The 22,886-nt window shown below is 42.2% G+C and overlaps 4 protein-coding genes across 4 annotated transcripts; 1 reads left to right on the forward strand and 3 right to left on the reverse strand.

Annotated features, from left to right (window-relative positions):
- Positions 1-824: 824 nt before the first annotated feature.
- Positions 825-2,869, reverse strand: LOC114436115 (bcl-2-like protein 1). The gene is made up of 3 exons (XM_028406213.1): positions 2,735-2,869; positions 1,581-2,220; positions 825-1,441 (listed from the first exon to the last, which is right to left on the reverse strand). The coding sequence occupies exons 2-3, from the start codon at positions 2,097-2,099 to the stop codon at positions 1,301-1,303; spliced, it is 660 nt and encodes a 219-aa protein (XP_028262014.1). The 5' UTR covers positions 2,100-2,220; positions 2,735-2,869; the 3' UTR covers positions 825-1,300.
- A 346-nt stretch (positions 2,870-3,215) lies between these two features.
- Positions 3,216-7,406, reverse strand: adnpa (activity-dependent neuroprotector homeobox a). The gene is made up of 4 exons (XM_028405956.1): positions 6,922-7,406; positions 6,302-6,414; positions 6,049-6,141; positions 3,216-5,959 (listed from the first exon to the last, which is right to left on the reverse strand). The coding sequence occupies exons 2-4, from the start codon at positions 6,407-6,409 to the stop codon at positions 3,626-3,628; spliced, it is 2,535 nt and encodes an 844-aa protein (XP_028261757.1). The 5' UTR covers positions 6,410-6,414; positions 6,922-7,406; the 3' UTR covers positions 3,216-3,625.
- A 57-nt stretch (positions 7,407-7,463) lies between these two features.
- Positions 7,464-9,740, reverse strand: LOC114435967 (DEP domain-containing mTOR-interacting protein). The gene is made up of 9 exons (XM_028405958.1): positions 9,658-9,740; positions 9,388-9,566; positions 9,181-9,304; positions 8,866-9,044; positions 8,514-8,726; positions 8,317-8,424; positions 8,163-8,233; positions 7,877-7,981; positions 7,464-7,769 (listed from the first exon to the last, which is right to left on the reverse strand). Exons 1-9 carry the CDS (start codon positions 9,738-9,740, stop codon positions 7,644-7,646), a joined length of 1,188 nt encoding a protein of 395 aa, XP_028261759.1. The 3' UTR covers positions 7,464-7,643.
- A 2,164-nt stretch (positions 9,741-11,904) lies between these two features.
- Positions 11,905-13,732, forward strand: mafbb (v-maf avian musculoaponeurotic fibrosarcoma oncogene homolog Bb). The gene is made up of 2 exons (XM_028405957.1): positions 11,905-11,998; positions 12,099-13,732. The coding sequence occupies exon 2, from the start codon at positions 12,174-12,176 to the stop codon at positions 13,158-13,160; it is 987 nt and encodes a 328-aa protein (XP_028261758.1). The 5' UTR covers positions 11,905-11,998; positions 12,099-12,173; the 3' UTR covers positions 13,161-13,732.
- Positions 13,733-22,886: the final 9,154 nt, after the last annotated feature.

Here is a 22,886-nt window from a genome sequence, read left to right on the forward strand (position 1 = left end):
GAGGAATGACTACAATAAGATAAACACACCTTAACTAAATTACATAAGATATTTTAGGTATAACTTGTGGATTTTACAACATGATAGCAAGCAGTGCATAGACGATACAACACGTCTAATTCTGTGCTCATGCAATTCAGCTGCTTGAGTTATGATGCAAAAGGTCTAAAGTCAGTTATTAGTGGTGCTCTTTCAGTTTGGTCGAATTGAACATAGCAACTTAGAGCAAAAAGTGAAAATGGACCCATACCATGCTGTAAGGACCATCCTCCACTAGGGTTGCCATCCAACACCTGACCTCCTTGAGACTGACAGCAGATATCTGAAGATGTTTTTTAACTACTTAAACCTAAAACATCAATTTTATTACCATGCGATCTATCTGCTTAAAGACAGTTTGTACACATTCCATATGTTGTTTTTTTAAATGTCTCCATTCACATAAACTACATCTCTTTCAAATACATTTTATATTAAAATGTCTTTAAAAAAACTTTTAGCTAGTTTGCCAAAACTATAAAATGCATCTTTTAAATGACTGACAACACTGTCAGATTTGCTACTTCTGTATTTAAACATCCCTGTTTTTCTACTCACCTACCTTATATATGAATCTGAGTCACTGAAATCTGAGACAAGCATAACGTCAGTGATTTGGAACAAGGCTAGTGTTATTAATTTATATGAAAATACATGTAAATGGGACTGCACTGTGTACTCCTGTTATCACACATGGTTTTCTGAACATAGAATATAGCTGTGTGTGTGTTTCCACATTATTTTCCTACCAGATCTGTTGCAACAAAACAAATTAAAGACAGGAGAAAAACATAAATATATTTATTTTTGAAGCATGCCTAAAACTCCAGTACAGCCAACAAAAGTAGCTGAGCAATACACAGTGAAAAGGAAATATAACTTATATCCTCTGTCAGTTTGTAAGTCATAAAAACTGGTCCTTGGATTATGCACAAAGAAAAATAAAAAATAAGCAGGCTCATCAAACCAGCTGAATCTGTCACACTTTAGCTTATCAGGTTCATTTAAAGCACTTCCAGTCTGGAAAGTAACAACTGAAATACTCTGCTGTGTGTTAAAAAAATAAGTCACTGGACAAAGCGGGGTGAGAAGTGTAACAGCTCACCAAGCTACATAATATGGATACTCCGACAAACTGAACATATCCACATTCTGTCAGTGCACAAGCAGACTGGGCTTTTTTTGTAAACATTAACTATTTAGTTTTATTTCTGTTGGCGTAGCATTACACAGGGTGTGCCATGATGAGCAAGATGTACCCTCACTGTTTCTTAGCAATGAACACACCAACCAGCACTCCCGTTAGCAGCACCACTCCAACTAGCAGCCATCTCTTCAGAGTCTCCCGAGATCTCCTCCCTTCTGCAGCGGTGCCTCGCCCAAAAATCTCAGCAAAGCAATCCTGTAATCAGAGAGACAGTTTCAGTATCAGACTAGGCTTTATTACAACTGATCACAACACAACAAATTAAAGAGAGTTACTTTCATGTATTAAATTCCCCTGTTTATCAATTACAGTTTTTCATGCTGACTTCACTCACCCATCCTCCCTGGGCTTCGATCCACAGACTTATGTGCTCATCCAGGTACATGGTCATCCAGTCTGCTATGCGGGAAACCAACTCGCTCATGTCTTTCTCAACACATTCCACACACAGTACACCGCCAAAGGCAAATAGGCCCACAACACGTCCCCAGTTGACTCCATCTTTGAACACCTCGTCCATCACGCTCTTAAAACTGTGGTAGGCAGCGTCAGGTGTGATGTCAAGCTGTGAGGACAGATCACTGAAAGCTTGAGTATAAAGCTGTTCAAACTCATCTGCTGAGTCCTGGAGAGCTGATTTTACTGCCTCTATGCCATCATGTGGAGATGAAGCCGTCTCAGGCTGGACACCCCTGCTGTTAACCAGCAAGCCATTGCTGGTAGCCGAGCTGACCATGTCCCTGTCAGTCTGTCCATCAGCATCCTCTGGCCTCAGCAACGAGGTTGGGTAGTTCTTCTGAGACAACTTGTAGCTTATAAAGAACTCCACCAGCTCTCTGTTTCTGTACGGCATTATTTACACATTAAATTCCCAACACACAGCTACCCTAAATGATTTCTCCTGCCATGCCTTCCAGTCAGTCAGCTGTCACATCAAGGCTTTTTAACTTTGTGTTGCAGCTAGCAGTAGCAGCCTGGAAACACACAAGGATGTTACAGTTAAATTCAGTTCACGACCTATGCTGAGTTTTACGGACTCCTGCATTTATTTTGTCTTTAAATTTTTGGGCATTAGTACGTAAGGATAACATGTGAAATGAAAGCAGACTTAATGTTCACCCATATTTTAGTAACTGACTTATAGGTTTTCCCGTTGTAGATAACAGAGGGAAAAAATACATTTACATGTATATATTGCTCACATTAGCATTGGCTAACTAGCAACATTCCAAGCTTAACGTTATGAGGTCTAGTAAAGCTATATCACTACGATGATTCAACGCAATGTTTCATGCCAGATATGCGCGGCAAGTTGCCAACTTGTCATCTCAGACAGCTCCAGCTACAAGTCACGTACTTGTATATATAACCGATTTTAGCTTCATGTGCTAACTAGCTGCTAAACAGTACACAGGAAACGAACCAAAAAAACATGAAATACATAAAAGGTAGTGACATGGGGTACCCATTACTGATAGTTATACTTACAGCCTCTAAAATGTTGCTTTCAGGCTTAGAATACAGCTATGGAGTTAATAAAACGTGTAGCTATGGATACAAATACCACTGACATATTTGCAGTCGCAGACTGTGGCCCTGACAGCGAACGCACAGCTGGCAATTGGCCAATTGTGTTACTGTACCAACCAGAAGTCCCGCCTCACACTGCACATTGACCAATCAAAAAACGAGATACCCCGGAAGTCCAGAGGTCCGTAAATATGACAGAAAAACTATGACAAAAGCATGTCGTTTCCCCAGCTGGGTAAGTTTCAGTATCCAAACTTTCTTTAATTTTATATTAATTGTGTTTTAATCATTTAAATATAGCCCCAGTTTAATTGGTAGACTATGTATCCAATACATAATTTGTAGCTTTCAATCCTAAACACCTTGTAGTGGCATATAATGGCAAAAATGTCATTAAGCTCCATGCAATTATTTTTCTGTTAAATATAGATACAAAAAATGAGTTTTATCAAACAAATATCTTTATTAAAATGTGTACATAAGCAATTAATATATTCTACACTTTCTAATTGTGAAATGACAATATGAGAGTTCTTACACTTATTAAAGAAATACTGAAGTATTTAAGTTGGCATACTTATTTAATATATATGACATTACTGTTAACCAGTGAATAACACAGAGTATGTGAGGAAACCAACAAAGATCAATGGGTAAAATATATACAATGTTAAATATATACAACATATAATTATGCAATTTAAACATTGTTTCCTTGTGGAACCGAGGAGTTTTAGTGGCCCATGCCATTTGACCGAATGTTTGTAAATTGGAACTGCTTGGATCTGCGATTTACTTCGTCATACACTACTTGAAAACTGTTCCAAGGCACGCTGTTGCAGAGAAACCCTAACAGAAAGTCATCGGTGCATTTGCGCTCCCTTCTTGTAAACAGCTTTCTCTCTCCTTGGAAGGCCCCTCCATGTCTGCATGTTTTGTATCTGCTGTCAGGTCTGCTGACTCTGTGGGCTGTGCATTCTTGTATTGGTTGATGTCAAAATTTTCATTCTCATTAGATCTATCCTGTGTTTCTGGTTCACTGTCTGAGTCTATGGACACGACCTCTGTGCATGTACTGAGTTTTAAGGTGCAGTTTAGTGTCTCACACTGCTTGTTTTGGTCTGTGTTTGGAGCAGTAGCCTTCACGCCTCCAGATCTCGCTGCTAAGGTAACACCCAACTTGCTCTCCTCAAAAATTAGGTTATGCTTAACTCTTTTCAGAGCTTGCATATCAAAGCCGAGCAGCACAGACACCTTGTTGGTCTCACAATGTCTCTCACACAGCCTTCTCTTAGCAGCAAAGTGACTAGCAATGTCAGATTTCCACAACCACAGACTTGCAGAGAGCTTCTCCTCCTCTTGAACAGAAAGGTATGGTCGCCGGTTGAAATAAGCTGTAAGGAAGTCTTTCCTGGCCTCATAAGTCTTGTGTTCATAGCTTCGAGGATCCAGAGCAAGCCCATCAGATCCAGTCTGACTTCCAAATGTGGTGGCAGAAATCTTAGACTCCTTTTCTAGTTTCATCTTCTTGGGGTTGGATGTGGCCTTCGCTGGTAGCTGCCTCTTGATAATTCCAGCACCAGAGGAGTTGAGAGTCAAGGAAGACTTGAAGCCTTGGCTTGCCTGGTTCCTACCAACAGCCCTGCACTGCACAAGATGCAGTGTGATTGTGGATGCTACCATATTGCTGGTATACACACCCAAGCAATGAATACACTTGTATGTCATCTTTTTCTCAACAGGATGCATTGTTTGGAGCACTTGATGTCGTTCTCTCAGATGCATGGCCAAAGCATCAGCGATAGGACCTTTGAGGATGGTGAAACATAACGGACAAACAGTCTTCCCCACCTCGCTTTTCTGAAGCTGGGAGGAGAAACTCCTCACAAGTGGCTCACTTTTCTTCTCACTCATTGTAGGAGTGGATAATTTAATAATAGGTGGAGCACTATTCCGACCAGGTGCAGGCTGATCTTGACCATTCACAGGTTCCTTCATGTTGAAAGTGAGAACAGCCAGCTGAATGTTACTGGACTTACCTTGCTTAATGGTAAGATCGAAGGTGAGAGGAGATGCACCAGGTGGCCCTACAAACTCATCAGGGTGGGCCTGGGATACATGCTCCATGATCTTCTCAACATTGTGAAAAGCAGAGTGGCACTGCGGGCAGGTTAAGCCGTGGATGAGCATGTGGTTTAGTAGTGTGTCACTGGGCAGGTAGCGATTGCAAAGCAGACACTTGCTGGTGAAGTTGTGGATTTTCATGATGTACTTGGCCAGTGCCCACACCTTCTTCGCTTTGTGTGCACTCTCAAAATGAGCACTGTATAGGTTTTCAGGAAAAAGCTCATTGCAGACGGTACATATTTTCCATTTCTGTGTTTGGGCTGTGTTTACACCAGATGTGCTATTTTCAGCAACAGTCGTGTTACCAGGAACAGCAACGCGCAAAGTACCAGTTGGGCTGGAGACTGGCTGTTTTTTAGCAACAGGGGCAGCTGGCTTTATATATCCAATTACTGGTTGTGCTATTGGCTCAGTTCTAATTGGTGGGCCCTTGGTAATGATCATAGGAGCTTTCTGAGAGGTCTGGGGCCTGGTGACTATAATATTAGCATGTCCAATCATTGTTGTTACTTGAGCACCAATGCGCTCATGGTACTCTATAACATGCTGTACAAGAGCCTCATAGCTACGGGTGGAAAACTGGCATCGTTTACAGAGAATATTGTTGCCATTGACAGAGTTAGCACCATTTTTGACAGATGATTCAGAAACCATTCCTAGATATGGTGCGACGATATGCTGGAAATGCTCCCTGTATATATGTCTTCTCACAACATTGTAGAGAGTGTCACGAAATGTGCATTTTTTGCAGAGGTACATGGCCTTTGCCACACCATTCTCCTGTCTAGCTCTATCAAGACGCACTGTGTTATTCTTTCCCAGCACAGTTCCCATTGAGTTTCCATAATTCTGCCGTGCTGTACTGGGTATGTGGAATATTTTAACATGCGTCTCCAGCATTCTCTTGTTTGCAGTGAAAGCGCAGTATGGACAGTTGAGCAGGATTTTACTGTCAAAGAGGTTCCTATGTACATTACGGAAGTGGTTCTTGTAGCCTGAGTAGTATTTGGAAGAAAATGGGCACTCTGTGCAGCAGAATGGCTTTGATCTGTACTCCTAAAAGACATCACACATCAAAAACAGTGACATTGAAATTAGAAAAAATAAGGTGATATGTAAAAAAAGGCATTTGGACAGAGGCTTACCTGTGATTTAGAGTATGAAGGATCCCATGCACAGATATCAAGGCAGACAGTACCCTTTACAAACTGGTCATCCGGGCTAAACTCTTTGAACTCCTGGAGAAAGAAATTAAAAGATTACCACAACTTGACATGTGTGATATCATGTATTGCCTTTAAATCACTGCTGTGCCTGGTAATCCATTCTGCAGAGCCAGCATCCAGTTAATGGGCTACAGTTTTCAATTACACACACACAACACACAAGAAACCTCACCTCTGCTGCCTCCTTGCAGTACTCTAGTCCAATGTCTCCAAGTGCTATTTTCACTTGTTTTCTGGCCCTCCTAATTCTTGTGAGGTTATTCACAGGGAGCTGATACATCTCTCCTAGCATACAGAAAAGAAACAACAGATTAGGTTAAGGTGGTTTCATTTAGGTCAAATTACAGAGGGAAAATTATAACAGTGTTAAGATAATGTAATACTACAATTACACTACTGAACAATAAATAAATAAACAACACAAGAGAAAAGCGTTATACCAGATAACAGGCTCAACTCTCCGCTGTCTACACTCATTGAATCAATATCAAATGTTTACTGGCGTCTCTACAATGGTCTGGACTGTTTCTGTGGGCATGCCTTTTTCTAGCTAGTTTGAGCATAGACCCGGACCACAGGACAGATCTGTGGTTTTTACGGTTTCACTATTAACAGAAATATTGAGACTTACGGTTTTACAAAACATGTTGTTAGCTTAATGAGCTAGCCTGATAGCGCTAGCCAAAATTAGCAACACTGCCCGCTCTAGGTTCGGTCCCCGTTGCATAGCATGTTAGTGTTATTTAATGTTATCAGTTGCCACTGACGAAATCTAACATGCGTTTCACTCACCTTACGTTGCGCCTGCAGGCTGGTATCATACAAGTTGTTCACAACATTAATGGCAAACAGCGGCGTTTACAGTTTGGTCGGAACGTGCAGACTGAGAGTGATGTTTCACTCTCTCCTCAAAGCCGGTGCGTGCTGATGCTCAGCAGCTCCACAGCTAGCTACCTGGCTAAGCTAGTTAGCATCACATTTGCTTTACTGCAGCGGCTAGACGGAGAAACGAATGGCAGAACAGGGTACTGCACATCTCATTAAAACAACATAGCCCAAACGTGATACCTGCCAGGATCACCCAGTGCCCGCTAGTATATTTTTTACATGCACCAGTTACCAGGCCAGCTTGCCAGCTAACCTCATCTATCTTTCAATGATCAACTCTCAATCCAAAATGGCGACTACAGAAAGGCGGAAGTCGTAGTAGGGAGTTTAACAGAGCCTGGATGACCCAAAGTTTGTATTTGTACATAGCCTAAATAATGACGTTTTGTTTGCCACTGAGAAACAACATACATCGTGTTTATAAGTTAGATCGACAAAAACACAGACGACAGCCCTTTGCAGTTTAGTTTAAGGATTGTTGCTAACGATTTTGGTGTAAAAAATGACAATAAAAACTGGACTGTAGGTATGTGTAATGCAAAACATAAACATGTATGATATTTTTAGTTTTTGCAAATATAAAGTGTCCCAAAAAAGCCTTTGTTTTTATTAGGACAGTTCCGTTTTCATTCCAGTGGCTCCATAACTTCCAGTACAACAGTGCGAGGTCCAGTCATCACCAGTCTGGAGACTGTCCTGTAGTCCAGGTAAAGAACACTCTGGCCATTCACTTGGCAAACAAACTGCTGCACCTAAAGACAAAAGAGATACCATCAACAAAGTTGTATTTTCTTGTAGTTAAAAAGGTGCACTACAAACTGTGCTAATTCCTTCTTCCAATGTATGTAACATATTTAACCTTAATTCCAGCAGCAGCTGCGGGGCCTCCAGGGTCAACAGCCTGCACGTAACAGGGAGCTATGCCTCGGACAACAAAACCCCAGCCCAGAGCGTCGCCTATTACCTAAGACCATGGTAAAGGAACTTTTATTCTACATTGAAAAAGCCATGATGTTGTTTGTGCTGATCATATTTGGCTGGGATAATGTTTTTCTAATTCCTAAAATGGGCATGGACCTTTGCACCAAACATGACCAGGTTCTGATTTATTTTAGAAATGTTAGCTTTTAAATGACCCAACTCACCGTCAGCACTCTCTTGATGAATGGTGCACCAGGTGCCAATAATTCCTTACATGTAACATGTCTTTTAAGAACTGTAAAACAATTCAGAGTTTATGTCTTTAAGTAGTGACAGCTCAATCAGTGTAGTAACACTAAAGCTTCATCCCAGACTTGCCTGATTTAGGATTGACTCTCACTACTAAGGTTGTAGAGTGAAGCTGAAGGGAATTCAAGCTGCCTCGACGTCCACTAGTAATCTGTTTCAGGTCTTGACAGGGCCCCACTGTGGCCGGATTAGTGACAACATTTCAGTGCAACAAATTTACAACAAGATGCACCTTGCAAAAATGAAACAGGGACTTCTTTCTTAACCTGACTGAAAAGCACTGTTGTGCTCTAGGGATGGATGTTTCTGCAGAACAAACGGACTGTCAGGATGATCGTCCTCTTGTGTGGATGCAACCAAACTCTCATCATTGTCCTGCTCGTTGTCATCCAGCAGTTCAGATAGGCGCCGGCGGCGACGGAAATTGATGCAAAACTGATAGAGTAAGCCGCTGTCAAAGAAATCGTGCCTTTTTGCCACTGATGATTGACATAACAGAGAAAAAAAGATAAAACAGTGGGACAGGTTTTTAGAATAAAAGGGGTGTATTTGCTTTTGATGCAAAAATCCCAGCCACTGGCAGCTGTACATGAAAGAGCAAAGAAAAGCAGCTCTCACCGTGCTGAATGATGCCATGCTCCTGCAACATACGGCACAGCTCCAGCCCCTGACACCGGCTATCCGCCTCTCCATTCTGAAGGAGCCAGTCAATCAGCTGGCAGGCAGGAAATGAGCGCTGATATGTAACACCATGCTCCTCTCTCAGCTGCAGAATGGAGTTTTTGTCTGCTATGAGACTGGAGAAATGGATACAGATGATATCAGGAAAAGTGCTGTGAAGAACATTTATATACATACAACATATCTGACATTTCAGTACTTTAGTACTTTGATCCTGCTCAACTGACTTCCAGCAAACTCAGCAGCTCTTACTGTTCATATAGTCGTTGTCCTCGCATGAGGATTTTCACCTCTGTATTGAAGGGAAAGGTGCCGTCATCCTTACGGAAACGATACAGCCGTTTTGCATCCTTGAATACAGGCCACTTATCACAGACTGAGGAAAGACAGAGTGGTTCATTTTTACATTTTTTAAAATGTGTCCCTAAAATGTCTTGCTGCTGTTGTACTTTTACTTACCGTGGTGAACAATGTCGTGGTCCATGAGGTGCTGCATGAGACAGACAGCTGTTGGTCTATCCAAAGCTTCCTTATAGCTCACAAGCCAGTCTACAAGCTCCTGTGCCACAAAGCAGTTAGGATATGTGCGCAAGTGGTAGCGTCGCTCCTTGATCAGTTTTCCATCATGAAGTCTCAGCCTTGAAGTGATGTTCAGATCAGCCATTATAGCTTCACATCTTATATAAAGACTTACATTCCTGGTCTTACCGCTGTCATGTTTCCTCATACCTGAGTTGCTCTCCTGCAATCATGACTTCAACCTTAGGTTGTCTTGCCAACGCATTTCTCTGAACACTACTTGTTCGCTCCATGTTTGTTATCTCTGAAGTGAAGGGTAAGTGAAGCTTACTTTTAATTATGGCCCTGTGTGTTTACAAAACATCCACTGAAACACACAGGAGCCACCTGTTGCTATGTGGGAGAGATGTTGTGTATACAGTCAGCAAGAGAGATAAGGACCCAGATAATAGAAAAGACATCCTGACTCAGGACTTAACATCACTGCTTATGTTTTATATATACTGACAATTTCACTTGCTGTCCTCCTGGCTGTTTTGATAATAGATCCGTCACTTGTAGCCTGTATTACAGTAGTTACATTTTAATTTATTTTGAGAAACACCAATGGCCTGTGCTAATTGCCCTCATGGTGCTAATGGGTCCGCTACAGCCAGTTAATGGGTGTTTGGATGTAGGTTGTTGGTTTTCAATAGTTTGTTTATTGAAGTGTTGTCATTTCTAAAATGTCAACAGGGAAATATAATGCCACAATAATGCTTCATCCCATTAGCATTAGGTGAAGATGAATTTTATTGTGTGTTAAAGGTTGTTTATGGTTGTTTGGCAACAGAAAAGGTGGTGGTGGCGGCAATATTTTTTTTTTGTTGTATGTGGTATGTAATGCATGACAGCACAGTGGCCGATCCTTTACCAATGAATCTGTGCTTCTTCCGAGTGAATACATCCTGATTATGCTGGCTGTTCCTAAACCAAAACTGTCTGCGACCACAAACTTTAACTGCTTTAAAATAGTGGACATTGTGTTAAATTTCTGCACAAAAGTCTCACAAAAGTGAATCCTGAGCCTTACTGCTGTGAAAGGTGTTGTATAAAAAGTATTTTCTGTTTAGGTGCATGCATGTTGTGGCAAAATATAAAATGAGTGGCTTCTGGTGCCAAGCAGTTAAACTACTGTATTTGCATTCAAGTTATACCACACAGTATCGTCCTGCCCTGCAAATGCTAAGTGTTCCTGGGAAATGCTCACTCAGTCACACTGTCTCCTCTTTTCCCCAGCAAATACCACTGACTGAAACAATGCCTGGTCCTTCTCGGACAGCAGTTTCTGTTGCTTTTGGCTGGAGTGCTTTTATCTTGTCAGTGCGGCTTTCACAATCTAAAGTAAGTACTGCCTGAAAAGGGTCATCTCAGTGCAGGAACAACTCTTTAATATTCTATGCAGCTACATCACATCTGGCAGATGTTGACCTGTTGTGTGTAGTTATTCTTTGTGAGGGGATTGGGGTCTGTTATTCAGTCCCAGTGTAGTGCATTCAGGACACAAAGGTAGCCTATGAACGTTGTATGTAGTACAGTGTGTGTGCCTGTAGTTGTTTTGTCTGCGTTATAAATAATATACCATGTTGAGAAAGTATGTCTTTTAATGATATGAAAGATATAGATATTTAAAGAAAATTTAACAAGATGATCCCTGTTTTCGTTCATATATTTTATAAATGGAGCTACACAACATGCACAAATGTGGAAAAAACTGTTAACAAACACCATTTTTAATTTCTTTAAGTTTGCTTTATCCCTCTTGAACTCATGCAAGCCTGTGAATGTTGTGACATTCAGTGCAGTGTACACCGTTGACCACTAGATGTCAGTATTTACCAGTGTACCAAGCAAGGAACACAGCAACCACAGTGGCAGTGTCGAATGAATTCTCCTGAATTTTTTCAGCCTTTTTGTTGTCCAAGTGAAATCACGCTGTCATGACATTGCCTATAAATGACCATCATTTCAAAGGCATTAAAAAAACAACATTCAAAATTGATCTTAATAATAAAAAATAGACCCATTGTTTTAAAGAATAATATAGATTGGAATAGATAAACGTGGTCCCATATGGTATGTAGGGAAATATTGACAGTAATCCCCCCAAAGTGTGCACGCCTGACCGTGTTTTATACATTGTGTAACATTTAAACGGATTTGTGCAATAGATTGTCATATATGCGAAATCAGAAGTCAAAAAACAGACACGTTATAGAGAGGAATATGTCGCTGTTTCACTCAAATGAAATTCACGCACAGCTCGGGAGGCACAGGCTCGGAGCAGCTTTTATGCAAATCGTCCTGGTCAGCGTGTTTTGATTGGAGAGCTGTGTGGAGGTGTAGTCTGGAGGCGTGACATCATGCCAATGCAGCTTTTATGAAGAAAGTGCGCTTCTCCTGAACAGTCAGAGGTGCGCCCGGTCCTTTGCCGTCAGTCTTTAGTTAGTGGCTCCCGAAGCTAAACAGTCTGCGCGCTGCAGAATCACAACTCTGGGTTGAGTGCGATCAGGTGGGAGCTGCATTTGTAGAGATTTTTCCACGAATATCTTTTCCTTCGTGAGCTGAAATCAAAGTTTGGAAGTACTAATATATGTTTTTTTATTTTTAAGCGAGTGCAATTTTGCTGACTGTATGAACTGTCAGTGGACATTAGGAGCTCTTTAGAGACCTGCTTGCCATTTAAAATGACCGCTGAGGCGCACTCACATTTGGGACTGCAGAAACCCTCCATGGATTTCGTCAGCGACTTTGACATGATGAAGTTCGGCGTTAAGAAGGAGACGATCCAGGGGCTGGATCGCTCTTTCGTCGGACCGTGCGGCCAACTCCAGAGACCCGACTCCGTCTCCTCGACCCCTGGCAGCACACCTTGCAACTCGGTACCCTCATCACCAAATCTCAATCCTAACGAGCAGAGAAACAACCCCGGGGGCGACCACTTCTGGATACCCAACAACGGGGGCTACCCTCAGCAAATGTACCCTCAAGCTTTTGGCCTGACACCAGAAGACGCAGTGGAGGCCCTCATCGGTGCCACAGCGCAGCAGGGACACCCATCTGCGCCCCACAGTCACCATCCGCCTCCCTTCCAGACTGATTACGACGGGTACGGCCAGCTGAACGAACCGGTCCAGCACTATCCGGGCCTTCCGAGTCACCCCGATATGCAAGGTATCCCCAGCAATCACTGTCAAGACCCTTATCTCAAAGATGACATGGGGTGCGCGTCCCCCCAGTCGCCGGAGGCCCAGCAGGTCCTCGGTGCGCACCACCACCTCCAGCAGCAGCACAGCCGCCACGACAGGCGATCCAACGCCGACATGCACTTCTCAGACGATCAGCTGGTGTCCATGTCCGTCAGGGAGCTCAATCGGCTTCTCAGAGGCCTAAGCAAGGATGAGGTGATGCGTCTCAAGCAGAAGCGCCGGACCCTGAAAAACAGAGGTTACGCACAGTCCTGCCGCTACAAGCGCGTTCAGCAGAAACACATTTTAGAGCACGAAAAGTCGAGCCTGGTGTCACAGGTCGAGCAGCTGAAACATGAACTCAACAGACTGATGCGGGAGAGGGACGCATACAAACTCAAGTGTGAGAAACTGTCCGGTGCAAACTGTTACCACGAAACTGGGTCTACCAGTGACAACCCTTCCTCACCAGAGTATTTAATGTGAGTTTGACGGTTTCCTGCTGAACTGATTCTTTTCCAGTGAGAGGCATTCATGTTGACAGCTCGCCTTTAAAAAAAATCAATCCCGCGGATTCATCAAGTTTTATAAGGACACCAGTCAAATAATTGTAATAGATACGCCTAGATAACAATTTAAGAACAGAAAATGGCAATGAAGCATGCATGCAGGACATGTATGAGATGTTCTTATTTTATACAGGCATATCTGTATTTTATCTGAGAGGAGATACTTGAAATCAGAGCATATACAGCTTTAATCCTTCTGCTTCAGTTACTGCTCAGTCTTTATTTTGGTGATTTTTTTGCTTTGCTTAAAATTTTGAAGCTCAAATTATATTTTGTGTTCATGCTTTCTAAACACATACAGAAAAGAATGACGCTTGAAATGACACTTCAATCATTTTTATGAAGTGGATTCTGCTGGACAGATGTGTTACTTATTTGCTTTTCTTTTTAAGATGATATACAATTATGCAACAAATTATGCAAATTGTTTTTCATTTACTATGTTTTTCATTTACTATGGATCAATAAATCTATTGTGAATTTTTAAAACGGTGTCTGACAAATTACTGTAGTTATTGTTACTTGCTACAGCAAAATATTAACTAATAATCCCACTCACAGTATAGAAATAAACCCCTTTAGATTCTAAATCCATAAAAAAGAGATACATATTTTAAAGCTAGGGTATTTCAGGGTCTTAGTTTTTACACATTTATTGTGCTGAAAGAGCACAAAAACATTGTTTTCATGATAAAAGTTTCACTCGAAAATTCTCCTGTGACTCAATAAAAATGCACATTTTGTAGCAGCAGTTTTCAGAAGAGCAGGAACAATCACAGCGCTGTGTGTAAGTTAGTTTAGTAGTGAATGAAAGGCCGAGTGCTGTCTCTCCTTCCGTGACCTTTGCCCTTTGTGGAGTGCTGCTTCCTGCGGGACCCCAGCATGTGAAAGCACAGGGGGCTAACTGGCAGGGGCTGTGGGGCACAGATAAAATGGAGTGGAAATCAGGCTTCCCCTCTGCTCTCTTCCTCAGACAAACAGATCACCTCTGCATTCATTAACAGAGGAAGAGAGAAACAACGACCACAGCACACTCTGCTCTGCGCTCCTTTGGCTGGCTCTGGAGGATTGTGATTTTTTTTTTCTTTTAAACCCTCAAGCAAATTTCCTGGACACAGATCATTCTCAGTTCAAGACTACAATAATATTTGTATGACCGTAATAGTTCCAAGGCCAGTGTGATAATGTGTGATAAGTAGTCACATTGTAAAATGAGTTTATAACCTCTGTGATGGCCTGCGTGCAGAAACTCTTAGAGCTTTTTTACTGTCAGAAGAGACTTTGTCACAGGTCTCCACTCTGTGAGAATTAAGCTGGGCAGGTGGCTTGTTTAATGGCACCGACACTTTAGCCTGGAATCCAGATTCTCTTTTCATGTGTGACCCGTGACAGTTTCGACCTCGGCCCTCTGCTGTAGAAAGTCAGCTCTACCACAGGTGCAAAAGCACTTTCTTTCTGAAAACAGGCCTAATCCCTGAAGGTCGGCTCGCTGCACAGAGAGTGTGTAACGTCGATGACTACATTCGTCAAGGATGTAGCAGAAAATAGCGCTGATGGCACTAATTATTACTCTTTAAGGGCTGATTAATTAGTGGCTGTCTCACCTTTTCTTTTCATTTTCAGCCTGCTCACCTTTTTTAATTCAAACATTTTTTATTAACTTACTTTACCTACATTTTTCTGTTTCCTGTGTACACCAACTGTTTAACATCAACTAAAATTATCCCGAAAAATGTAGACAGACTTATCCTGAGCAAGTCTGGTGGAGAAAATTGAATGCAAGATTTGCACGTACATGCACACAGACACTTACTTTGATGTAATTCAGTAGATGTGTTTTTTCAAACTGAACATTTATTTCTGTATGGTGGTGTGATTGCACACTTGCATACATCGCATGTGAATTTCTAAGCAACAGTGGAATAATACAGTAGAAGTGTTGGTGAGGAGAGCGGTTTGTGGTACTGTGCGACAGTGTGCGGGGTGCCATTGTAGAAACGATTAGCCAGCTCTTTTCCCTTGCATGTGATAGGCTGGTTGGCCTGATGTGGTATCCTCACACTTCTCTCTATCCCCTCCCCACCCCCAACCACCAACACCCCGAGCACACAGCGCCTGAGGCTGGCTACTGAGTCAGCAGGAGGGAAAGGTGTCTGCACGGCTGTGGCATCAGAACAAGAGAGAGAGCAAAATAGCTGGAGAAGGATAAAGAGCAGTGAAAACGCTTCAGAAAAGACACGCTTGCATTTTTTAAAAAACACACAGAGAGAAGGAACGATTGCATGGAAAAATACGAGATGATGAAGCAGGTTAAAGAGGAAGCATCATCATCTCCTGTAGTATTTCAAAATCTCCTCTGCAGAGGGCTTTTTATATTACTGCGACTATTGAGACAAAATGTGTAATTTAGATTTAACAATAAAACACTTTAACAACAGCTAGTGTTCAGCTGGAACACTCAAACATGCTCATCAGAATCAGATGAACGTGGTGCCAACCTCTTGGTTGAATGCTAGTGTTTGCCAAGGCCTGGCTGCGTCTCAGACAGCGGACACAGACAGAGGAATGCTGCAGATACTCACCATTGTGTGGGGAGAGGCAGAGGAATGCAGGCTGCCAGGCTACGTACACTAACCCCAATGAACACAGCCAGAGGCCTCGAGCCATGAGGGAGGGCCAGGCCAAAAGAGCCCACAGTCAAACATCACTTACCACTTCCATCTGTGATATCATACCTCTCGCCCCTTTGGCACTGAGTTTGTTCCAACTCGACTGTCTAAACATTTAGTATCATGTTGAAGATTCTGACTGGCTGTGAGAGATTAGATGTGAAATGTTTTGCTCAATCAAAAAAGAATTATTTGATCAGCTATGTAAATATTCCTTTGTTTTCAACGTTAATCAATCAGTTAATTCTACTATGATTGTCACTAATCTTCTGTGGCCAAATGTCAACTGACCAGACGTTTGACCCCCAATAACAAACCCTTTTCCAGCCCCAGCCAGTTCTTTCACTGTTGTTTTGCAATAGTAAAGTCTCATCGTGTGTGATCGTCTACAAGAGTGGCTTCACGTGAAGTGCAGTGCAGAGATTGGGATGGAGGACAGGATGGACGAGAGGCTTCCTCTTTCACTTCCTATTCGGGGGACTGGTCAAGTGACTCTTTGTGAGAGTGTTAGGTTGAGTGGTGCAGGAAAACGCAGCTTCGATGGCTGCGGTTTCCTCTCAGGATGTCCAGTCGCTTGTGCGCACAGTTGTGACACTGTGAATCATGCAGCGATCACACACGCATGCAGGCGTCTCCATGGACATGGCACTCATACACACACACAAATACATGCGTATGCAAATACATACTAGTCTATGTTATCTCCACTCTCATACACATCTTTCTATCATATGACTGTGATTGTGTGATTTTTTTCCTCTGGTTATTGCTTACATTATGACAGCATTTTTTCCACTTTGCCACATCCTGAAAGATTCCTCAGTAATTATGACTGTACTACCGGTAATGGCTCAAGTAATCACATGACAGTCTCTGCAGGATCCAACAGAGTGGATTAATGTGTAGCCTACAATAAAGCTTGTCTTGCTATCTTATTGGCTATAACAATGAATCTGGCTTCCTGAGGACGCAGTGTTCACCGTGTTTGTGCATGAACTCCTGGGGATGTGATAGGTAGGGCCTATGATAAAGTGCTGGTCACGTTTCAGTAGACACCACTGACAGAAGTGTGACAAAGTCCTGTCACATTACAGACCCTGGACTTTGGCTGCAGAGCAAAGGGTGATTCACTGTATGTAATAATTATACAGGTTCCTCCCAGTGTGACAGATCATTGTAAAACAGCCTGAGCCTATTAACAGAGGTGAAAAACACAGAGGGTTCACTGGAATGCAAAACGAGGCATCATTTTATATAATGCAAGAGGGGAGAGGAGAGAAGAGAGAAGAGTCTTTCCCTTTCATTCCCTGCTAGGATTTCCTGTTCTGTTTTATGGGGGTCATGCAGCTGGCAGGCGCCCTCCTGTTTCTGTCCATAATGATGACAGGCGTCCATTAGTGCACAGTAGAAACACACGCCACAAAGGTTAAGGCACCCTCCCCCCCACCCACACTCTTTGACAGCCTCTTCCCTTCACAGTCTCTGGACCCCAGCACACAGCCTACCTATCTATAGGGGAGATAATTGTGGCTCTCAGTTGCTGTTGACAAAGCTTTGCTGATTAAGGGTCAACTCTTGCTCAGACACCAGCATGTGTGCTCTGATGAGTTTAACACAACCTGGAAGGCAGGTCCAGGCCCCGGGGACCATATTGTGTCTCTGGTCTTTAACATACTTGTATCCGGGAACGTAATGGCAGGACTCTGGTTTTTGGGAAGATGAGAAAATAAACAGTTCTTTCTAGCTAGGAAATGAAAGACAAGGAAGCACATTATTAGTGGTTTTAAAGAAAGAGATAGTTTAGTGCTTTTGAGATAATGTTGCCGTGTCACTGTGAGTTTAAGTGAACGGCAGCCCATAAAATGAGCACAGCAAAATATCTTCATAGAAAAGGATTTGCCTAAATTAGATTTAGCTAGATATTCATTCTGTGTTAGAGTTCATTTCCCTAACACACTGCAAGAGCACATACACAAACAACGGGGGGAGTAGAAATGAGCAGGTGATAAAAATTGAAACCACAGCTGTCACTGTTCTTGTACCATTTAACACTCTGTTCATAAGCTTGAGCGGGTGTTGCTGACATTCGAATATGGCAGCAGTGTCATACGTTTTGGTGAAGTCTAACAGGCCTCCTTGGAATTGGGTGTGTCACTCTCCCACTAATGTGTCATGTTAACATCTCCCTTGTGTCATAACTCTTCTTTCATGTTTCTCAGAAGCCCTCCGCTAAACTTAAAGCCATATTATTTTTCCTAGCAGCTGATTTTAGCGCCACTGTGTCCCTCTCTAACTCAATGCTGCAGCTGGACGACTTGGCAGAAGACGTTTACACACCCATTCTTTGATTCTTTGGCCATTTTTGTCATCATGTTCAATGTTAAGCTAAAATAACTGAGGAACAACCGACTGTGCGCTGTGGTCGGACTGTCAGGGAGTGGAACTTGTGATTGGCCAACACAGAACTTATAAGGGATCTATTTAAGGGGATGCAGGCCTTTATCCTACAGTGAACCCATGTACTTGTTTGCTCTTTTTGTGGCCAAGATACAGGAAGTACTTTGTTCTGGGTTCTTTAATGGCAGGAAAAAAAAGAAACTCCAACTTCTCAAAAAAAAAAATGAAATCAAAGGTTACTTGTAAGCAACTAAAGCTATTCTGGGTGTCATAAGAATTCCCATGGAAAATGTTGTTTGAGACTGACAGCAGTCACATACATTTCATTCTTTCACCTTGATAAGTGACAGTGGTAAAATGTATATAGTGAGTGTCTGTGTTTACATTGTTGACTGATGATGCCTTGAATTTTCCTGTAAAATGGTTTTGAAGCTTAGTATCGGAGGCTTTAGCCATCGCCTTGATGGACGCAGATTGAAACCACCTGTCAAAAAGTTGCATACATATATGTAGACATACAAAATGTCATGATAGTTCTGTCACTTTTATCAAGTCTTCGCCATCCCCTCAGTCACATTGTGCAACATTTTTTTAGACAGCAGTGAAGTTGTGCTAGATCGCAGTGTATTCTGTCCTTTATTATGAAAGCAGCTCCTCTTGACAGAGGAGAACGTGCACAGTGTTAAGGAACACACTGCCCACACGTGGCTGAGTAATGGTTTGCAGCATCAACACTGTATATCAGCAGGAGCTGACGGCCTCTGACTTGTAACCTGACAAATTCTCACTCGTGCATCGGGTGCTGAGAAGCGTTCAACTGTTCAGTTGTTGTTGGGAAGCCCCCACCCCCACCCTACCTTACCGCTCACCTCCCTTTCATCTGTTGGAACACAGAAGCTCAGACAAATAAGTTAAAATAACACCATGGCAAACTATTAGACTGATGACATCAAGCCCCAGAAAAAAAGATCCTAAAATGACACTGTGCCTTCAGAGAGAGTATGTCAGCTTTAACTCTCTTTTGTACAGACAAGGTCAAAAGGTTACCCTGAGTCTGTGAGTGACAGCAGTTAGGGTGACTGTTGCTATATTTAAATCTAGAGGAGGAACATCCTTGACTCATGTGTGGACTCTACGCTTTCTTTTTCTGCACAAACATTTGAAACTGCTCTTTTTTGAGTTGCCTTAAATAAATTTGCCAGCATCCATATGACCTAATGTGATAATTATTTTAAGACATGATTGTGTAATAACAGTTAACTTTGAAATAAAGCGCATGTCCCAAAGGGGAAACTAAATGTGATGAAAAACCAAAGTAGTATCATGTTTTGGAATAATGTCCTCGTGTCAGCCGACAAAGTAGGTTACATATTATTGGAAAGAGTAAAGTATCACTGCCTGGTGAGAATAGATTTTATTGATCCGTGTTATAACTTGAACCCTTTCTGCAAAGGTTATTGTGAAATGTCCTGCTGAGGACTTCAGCAGCTTTGTTGTCTGGATGGATCTGCAGTCTGACTGTGTTGATTAGTCAGTGGCAGCTGAGGTGTTTGGTAAAGAAGGCTATGCTTGATTGGTGGAAAGAGTGGAAAGCAGGAGCAATGGGCTTTCCCACAGAACCGGGGGAGAAGACTTTGAAATAGGAGTAGCTTCTCTGAAGGTTTGTCAAACCCAGATTACCTGATAAATCTGCCAGAAGCTGCAGCCCCTCTATAGAAACCTGTTATTCATAGTATGTGTTAGTAAAACAAATCTTTAAAGGACTAATCCTTTAATCCTGATTCAGTGTTTCATCAGCAGAAGGAGAAACATTTGTGTTTGCTGCACAGACCTCTGGTTGTTGAGTGCTCCCAAAGTCTGTTTGAAATGTCATTGAAATGTTTGATTGGCAGGTAGCTCGCATGTTCTCCCTTCATTCTTTGTTTTCAGACTGGCTCACCTTCGGGGCTACTTTGTCATGCACACGCATATCTATCTGTGCTGCTATCTCTTCACAGAATATCTGTGTCAGCAGTGGGCTGAGGCAGGAGCATGAGAAATGGAGGCGAACTCGGTCCTCAGTCCCATAGATAGGGGCTGTGCACTCATCTGTAAACACTGTGTGTGTGTGTGTGTTTGTGTGTGTGTTGTGAGTCTTTATTTCCATCTGTTTTCATCACCTCTGGAAAGGTGGCATGACGAGTCTTCCCACAGCACTGGTAAAAGCGGAGCGTTGCCATCCCGCACCTACCTCCTCTCCTCACCTCACTTGATGACATGGGCCTTATCACTGCATCAGTTACCAGGACCAGTTAGCCGTTCCCCTTTGTTTAAGGATTAAGAGATACTGCTGCACCCACTGTGAGCCACAAAAGATCAAATCAATTACTTGCAATCTTCACAAGCATGTGCCTAAGATGGCAAGGCTGACCTCTTTGACAAGTTCTTACTTACTGGCCTCTAAGCTGTGGAAGTGGCTTGTTAAAAAAATCATAATTAATCTAAATGTGAAAATAATTTTTCTTGTTTTTTTCTCTTATAGCACAGTAAAACTGAGTCTTTTACATTACCGTATATTAAATTGTCTACTTAATGCCAGGGTGTAATACATTTTATTCATTTTTATTTCAAATTTACTTGCATGTTCCACAAAAGCACTGACAGCATCAAAGAGGTGATGCCTTCACTCCATAGTGAGCCACTATTACAAAGAGAGGTTGACCTTGCCTTTGGCCTCTTGGCTGTCTGACAAAGCAATCCCCATGCTGTAGTGCAGTACGGCTGTCCTCTAAATGAAAGTAGCTGAGAGGCGAAGGGCAAAGAGGCCTATGGAATATCAATGTGCGATGCTCTCAATTAAGATTAAAGCTCCGAATGAAATCCTATGGAGCTGCTTCCCTAAGAAATACTTGACATTTTACCCTTGCTGACTCTGGATAAAAAAGTGTCCTGCACCACCAGTACCACCATCACCACCACCACTAACTAGCTGCCCCTCCTCAGCCAGCCCTCCTTTCACTGAATTCATTTTGTAGATATTGACTTAGGCTACAGTCACACTTCTAAGAAATAAGTGAAATGGATCATCCGACTGCCAGCGGATGATAAGAATACTGAAATATGAAAAAGAGTCTGGATCAGCAAAATGACAAACTGGTAGGGGGGGTTATGAGGCAGTCATGATAAACCCTTAGAGACAAATTCCCTATAGCTAGACATAGAAATGAGGCAGGGGGAAAAGAGAATTTACAACATAAATTGCTGTTTAACATAGACTCTCATTAATTTAAAATACATGTCTCCTCTCAGTGCCAAAAACAAAGGCCTGACTGCAGATAGATGGCTTTTATACAAATAAAACACCAGCAGGAGGATTTTTGTCCTGTAGTATTTGACCTGATTTATTATATTAAAACCCTCAGTTTTAGTATAATAAACATGTTTCTCCTGCCTCTAAACACCCCTCATTTATTCGAAACAGCCTATCACAAGCTTTGTTCCCTTTAATTAATACAATGTCTGAGATTTACTTTGCAGTTTGTTAAGATTCAGCAGATGTCGTTTCTGGGCCGGCGGCTTCAGTTTGAATATAAAACATGAGTTGGTATTTACCCAGAATACGCTGCACATTTTCTGGTGATTTACAGAACATGATGTCAGTTGTTTGCATGTGATCTTGTAGATTAATACAGATTATGATGATGTTTGCAGTGTGTATCTCTCTGTATCGTCTCATCTGAGCTGTGCAAGCATTTCCAGTTATGTTATTCGCATAAAATAAAGGGAAGTACATGGCCGTTTATTACTAGACAGTATGAATACGTGCTCATTTTTTCACAAAAACATGTGAGTCCAGGTGGAGCATAGATATGTGATCTAATATTTTATTGCTATAAGTAAGCGAGCCGCAGCTGATTATGAATACAGTGTAGAAAATAAGATCAAAATGGAGCCTATCGTGTAAACTCCACCCTTGATAAACAGAATTCCACATCACGCTCCAACTCTGCAGTTAACTGAATCAATGCAATTCCACTTGTGCTGATCTTGCAGACTGAGGCCCTTCCCCCATCCTCTCCCTCAGTTTCTTTCTCTCTCTCTCTCTCTCTCTCTCTCTCTACACACACACACACACACACATCTGTCTCCCTCCCCATGCAGGTCTAGCCATCGTAACACATTAGCAGTAGAAGCCATCACACAATCAAGACAAGGCAGTGTATGAGACGTCAGGCCAATTTGTTTCCTTCTTGGAGCTACATCACATTAGCAGGGTGGCTATACCCTTGAGCTAAATCCAAGTTCACACAGAGGGAGCAGGCTGCTGGACAGGAGGGCAGCGATGTCAGCACTTTTCAGATGGCTGCTGACATGTATCCAGCAGACTGACATGTATGAAAAAATGCTGGATAGTTTGAAATGTAGCCCTTTGGATATTTTTTTTAATGGTGTTTCCTGAGGCCCGGAAGAGAAGGCAGGGAATAAACCCAAAAAGTTCACTCCAGTCAGAGGTCAGGACATCCAATGAAACTGTCAAATAAATGAGAGGAGATGATTATATTTCCAATCTCATTGGCATATCACACCCCTAAACAAAT

This window comes from Parambassis ranga, chromosome 5 (genome assembly GCF_900634625.1).
Source record: "Parambassis ranga chromosome 5, fParRan2.1, whole genome shotgun sequence".
Taxonomy (NCBI): Eukaryota; Metazoa; Chordata; class Actinopteri; family Ambassidae; genus Parambassis; species Parambassis ranga.

Excerpts from the sequence above, each read along its gene's own strand:
- LOC114435967 (XM_028405958.1), bottom strand. The coding sequence starts at position 9,740 with ATGGAGCGAACAAGTAGTGTTCAGAGAAATGCGTTGGCAAGACAACCT. Across the intron at positions 9,045-9,180 it reads GGACAACGACTATATGAACA|TCTCATAGCAGACAAAAACT; the intron begins GTAAGAGCTGCT and ends CCATTTCTCCAG. Across the intron at positions 8,727-8,865 it reads GCATGGCATCATTCAGCACG|TGGCAAAAAGGCACGATTTC; the intron begins GTGAGAGCTGCT and ends GTCAATCATCAG.
- mafbb (XM_028405957.1), top strand. The coding sequence starts at position 12,174 with ATGACCGCTGAGGCGCACTCACATTTGGGACTGCAGAAACCCTCCATG.
- LOC114436115 (XM_028406213.1), bottom strand. The coding sequence starts at position 2,099 with ATGCCGTACAGAAACAGAGAGCTGGTGGAGTTCTTTATAAGCTACAAG. Across the intron at positions 1,442-1,580 it reads TCGAAGCCCAGGGAGGATGG|GATTGCTTTGCTGAGATTTT; the intron begins GTGAGTGAAGTC and ends CTCTGATTACAG.
- adnpa (XM_028405956.1), bottom strand. The coding sequence starts at position 6,409 with ATGTATCAGCTCCCTGTGAATAACCTCACAAGAATTAGGAGGGCCAGA. Across the intron at positions 6,142-6,301 it reads ACTGCAAGGAGGCAGCAGAG|GAGTTCAAAGAGTTTAGCCC; the intron begins GTGAGGTTTCTT and ends TTCTTTCTCCAG. Across the intron at positions 5,960-6,048 it reads CTTCATACTCTAAATCACAG|GAGTACAGATCAAAGCCATT; the intron begins GTAAGCCTCTGT and ends GATGTCTTTTAG.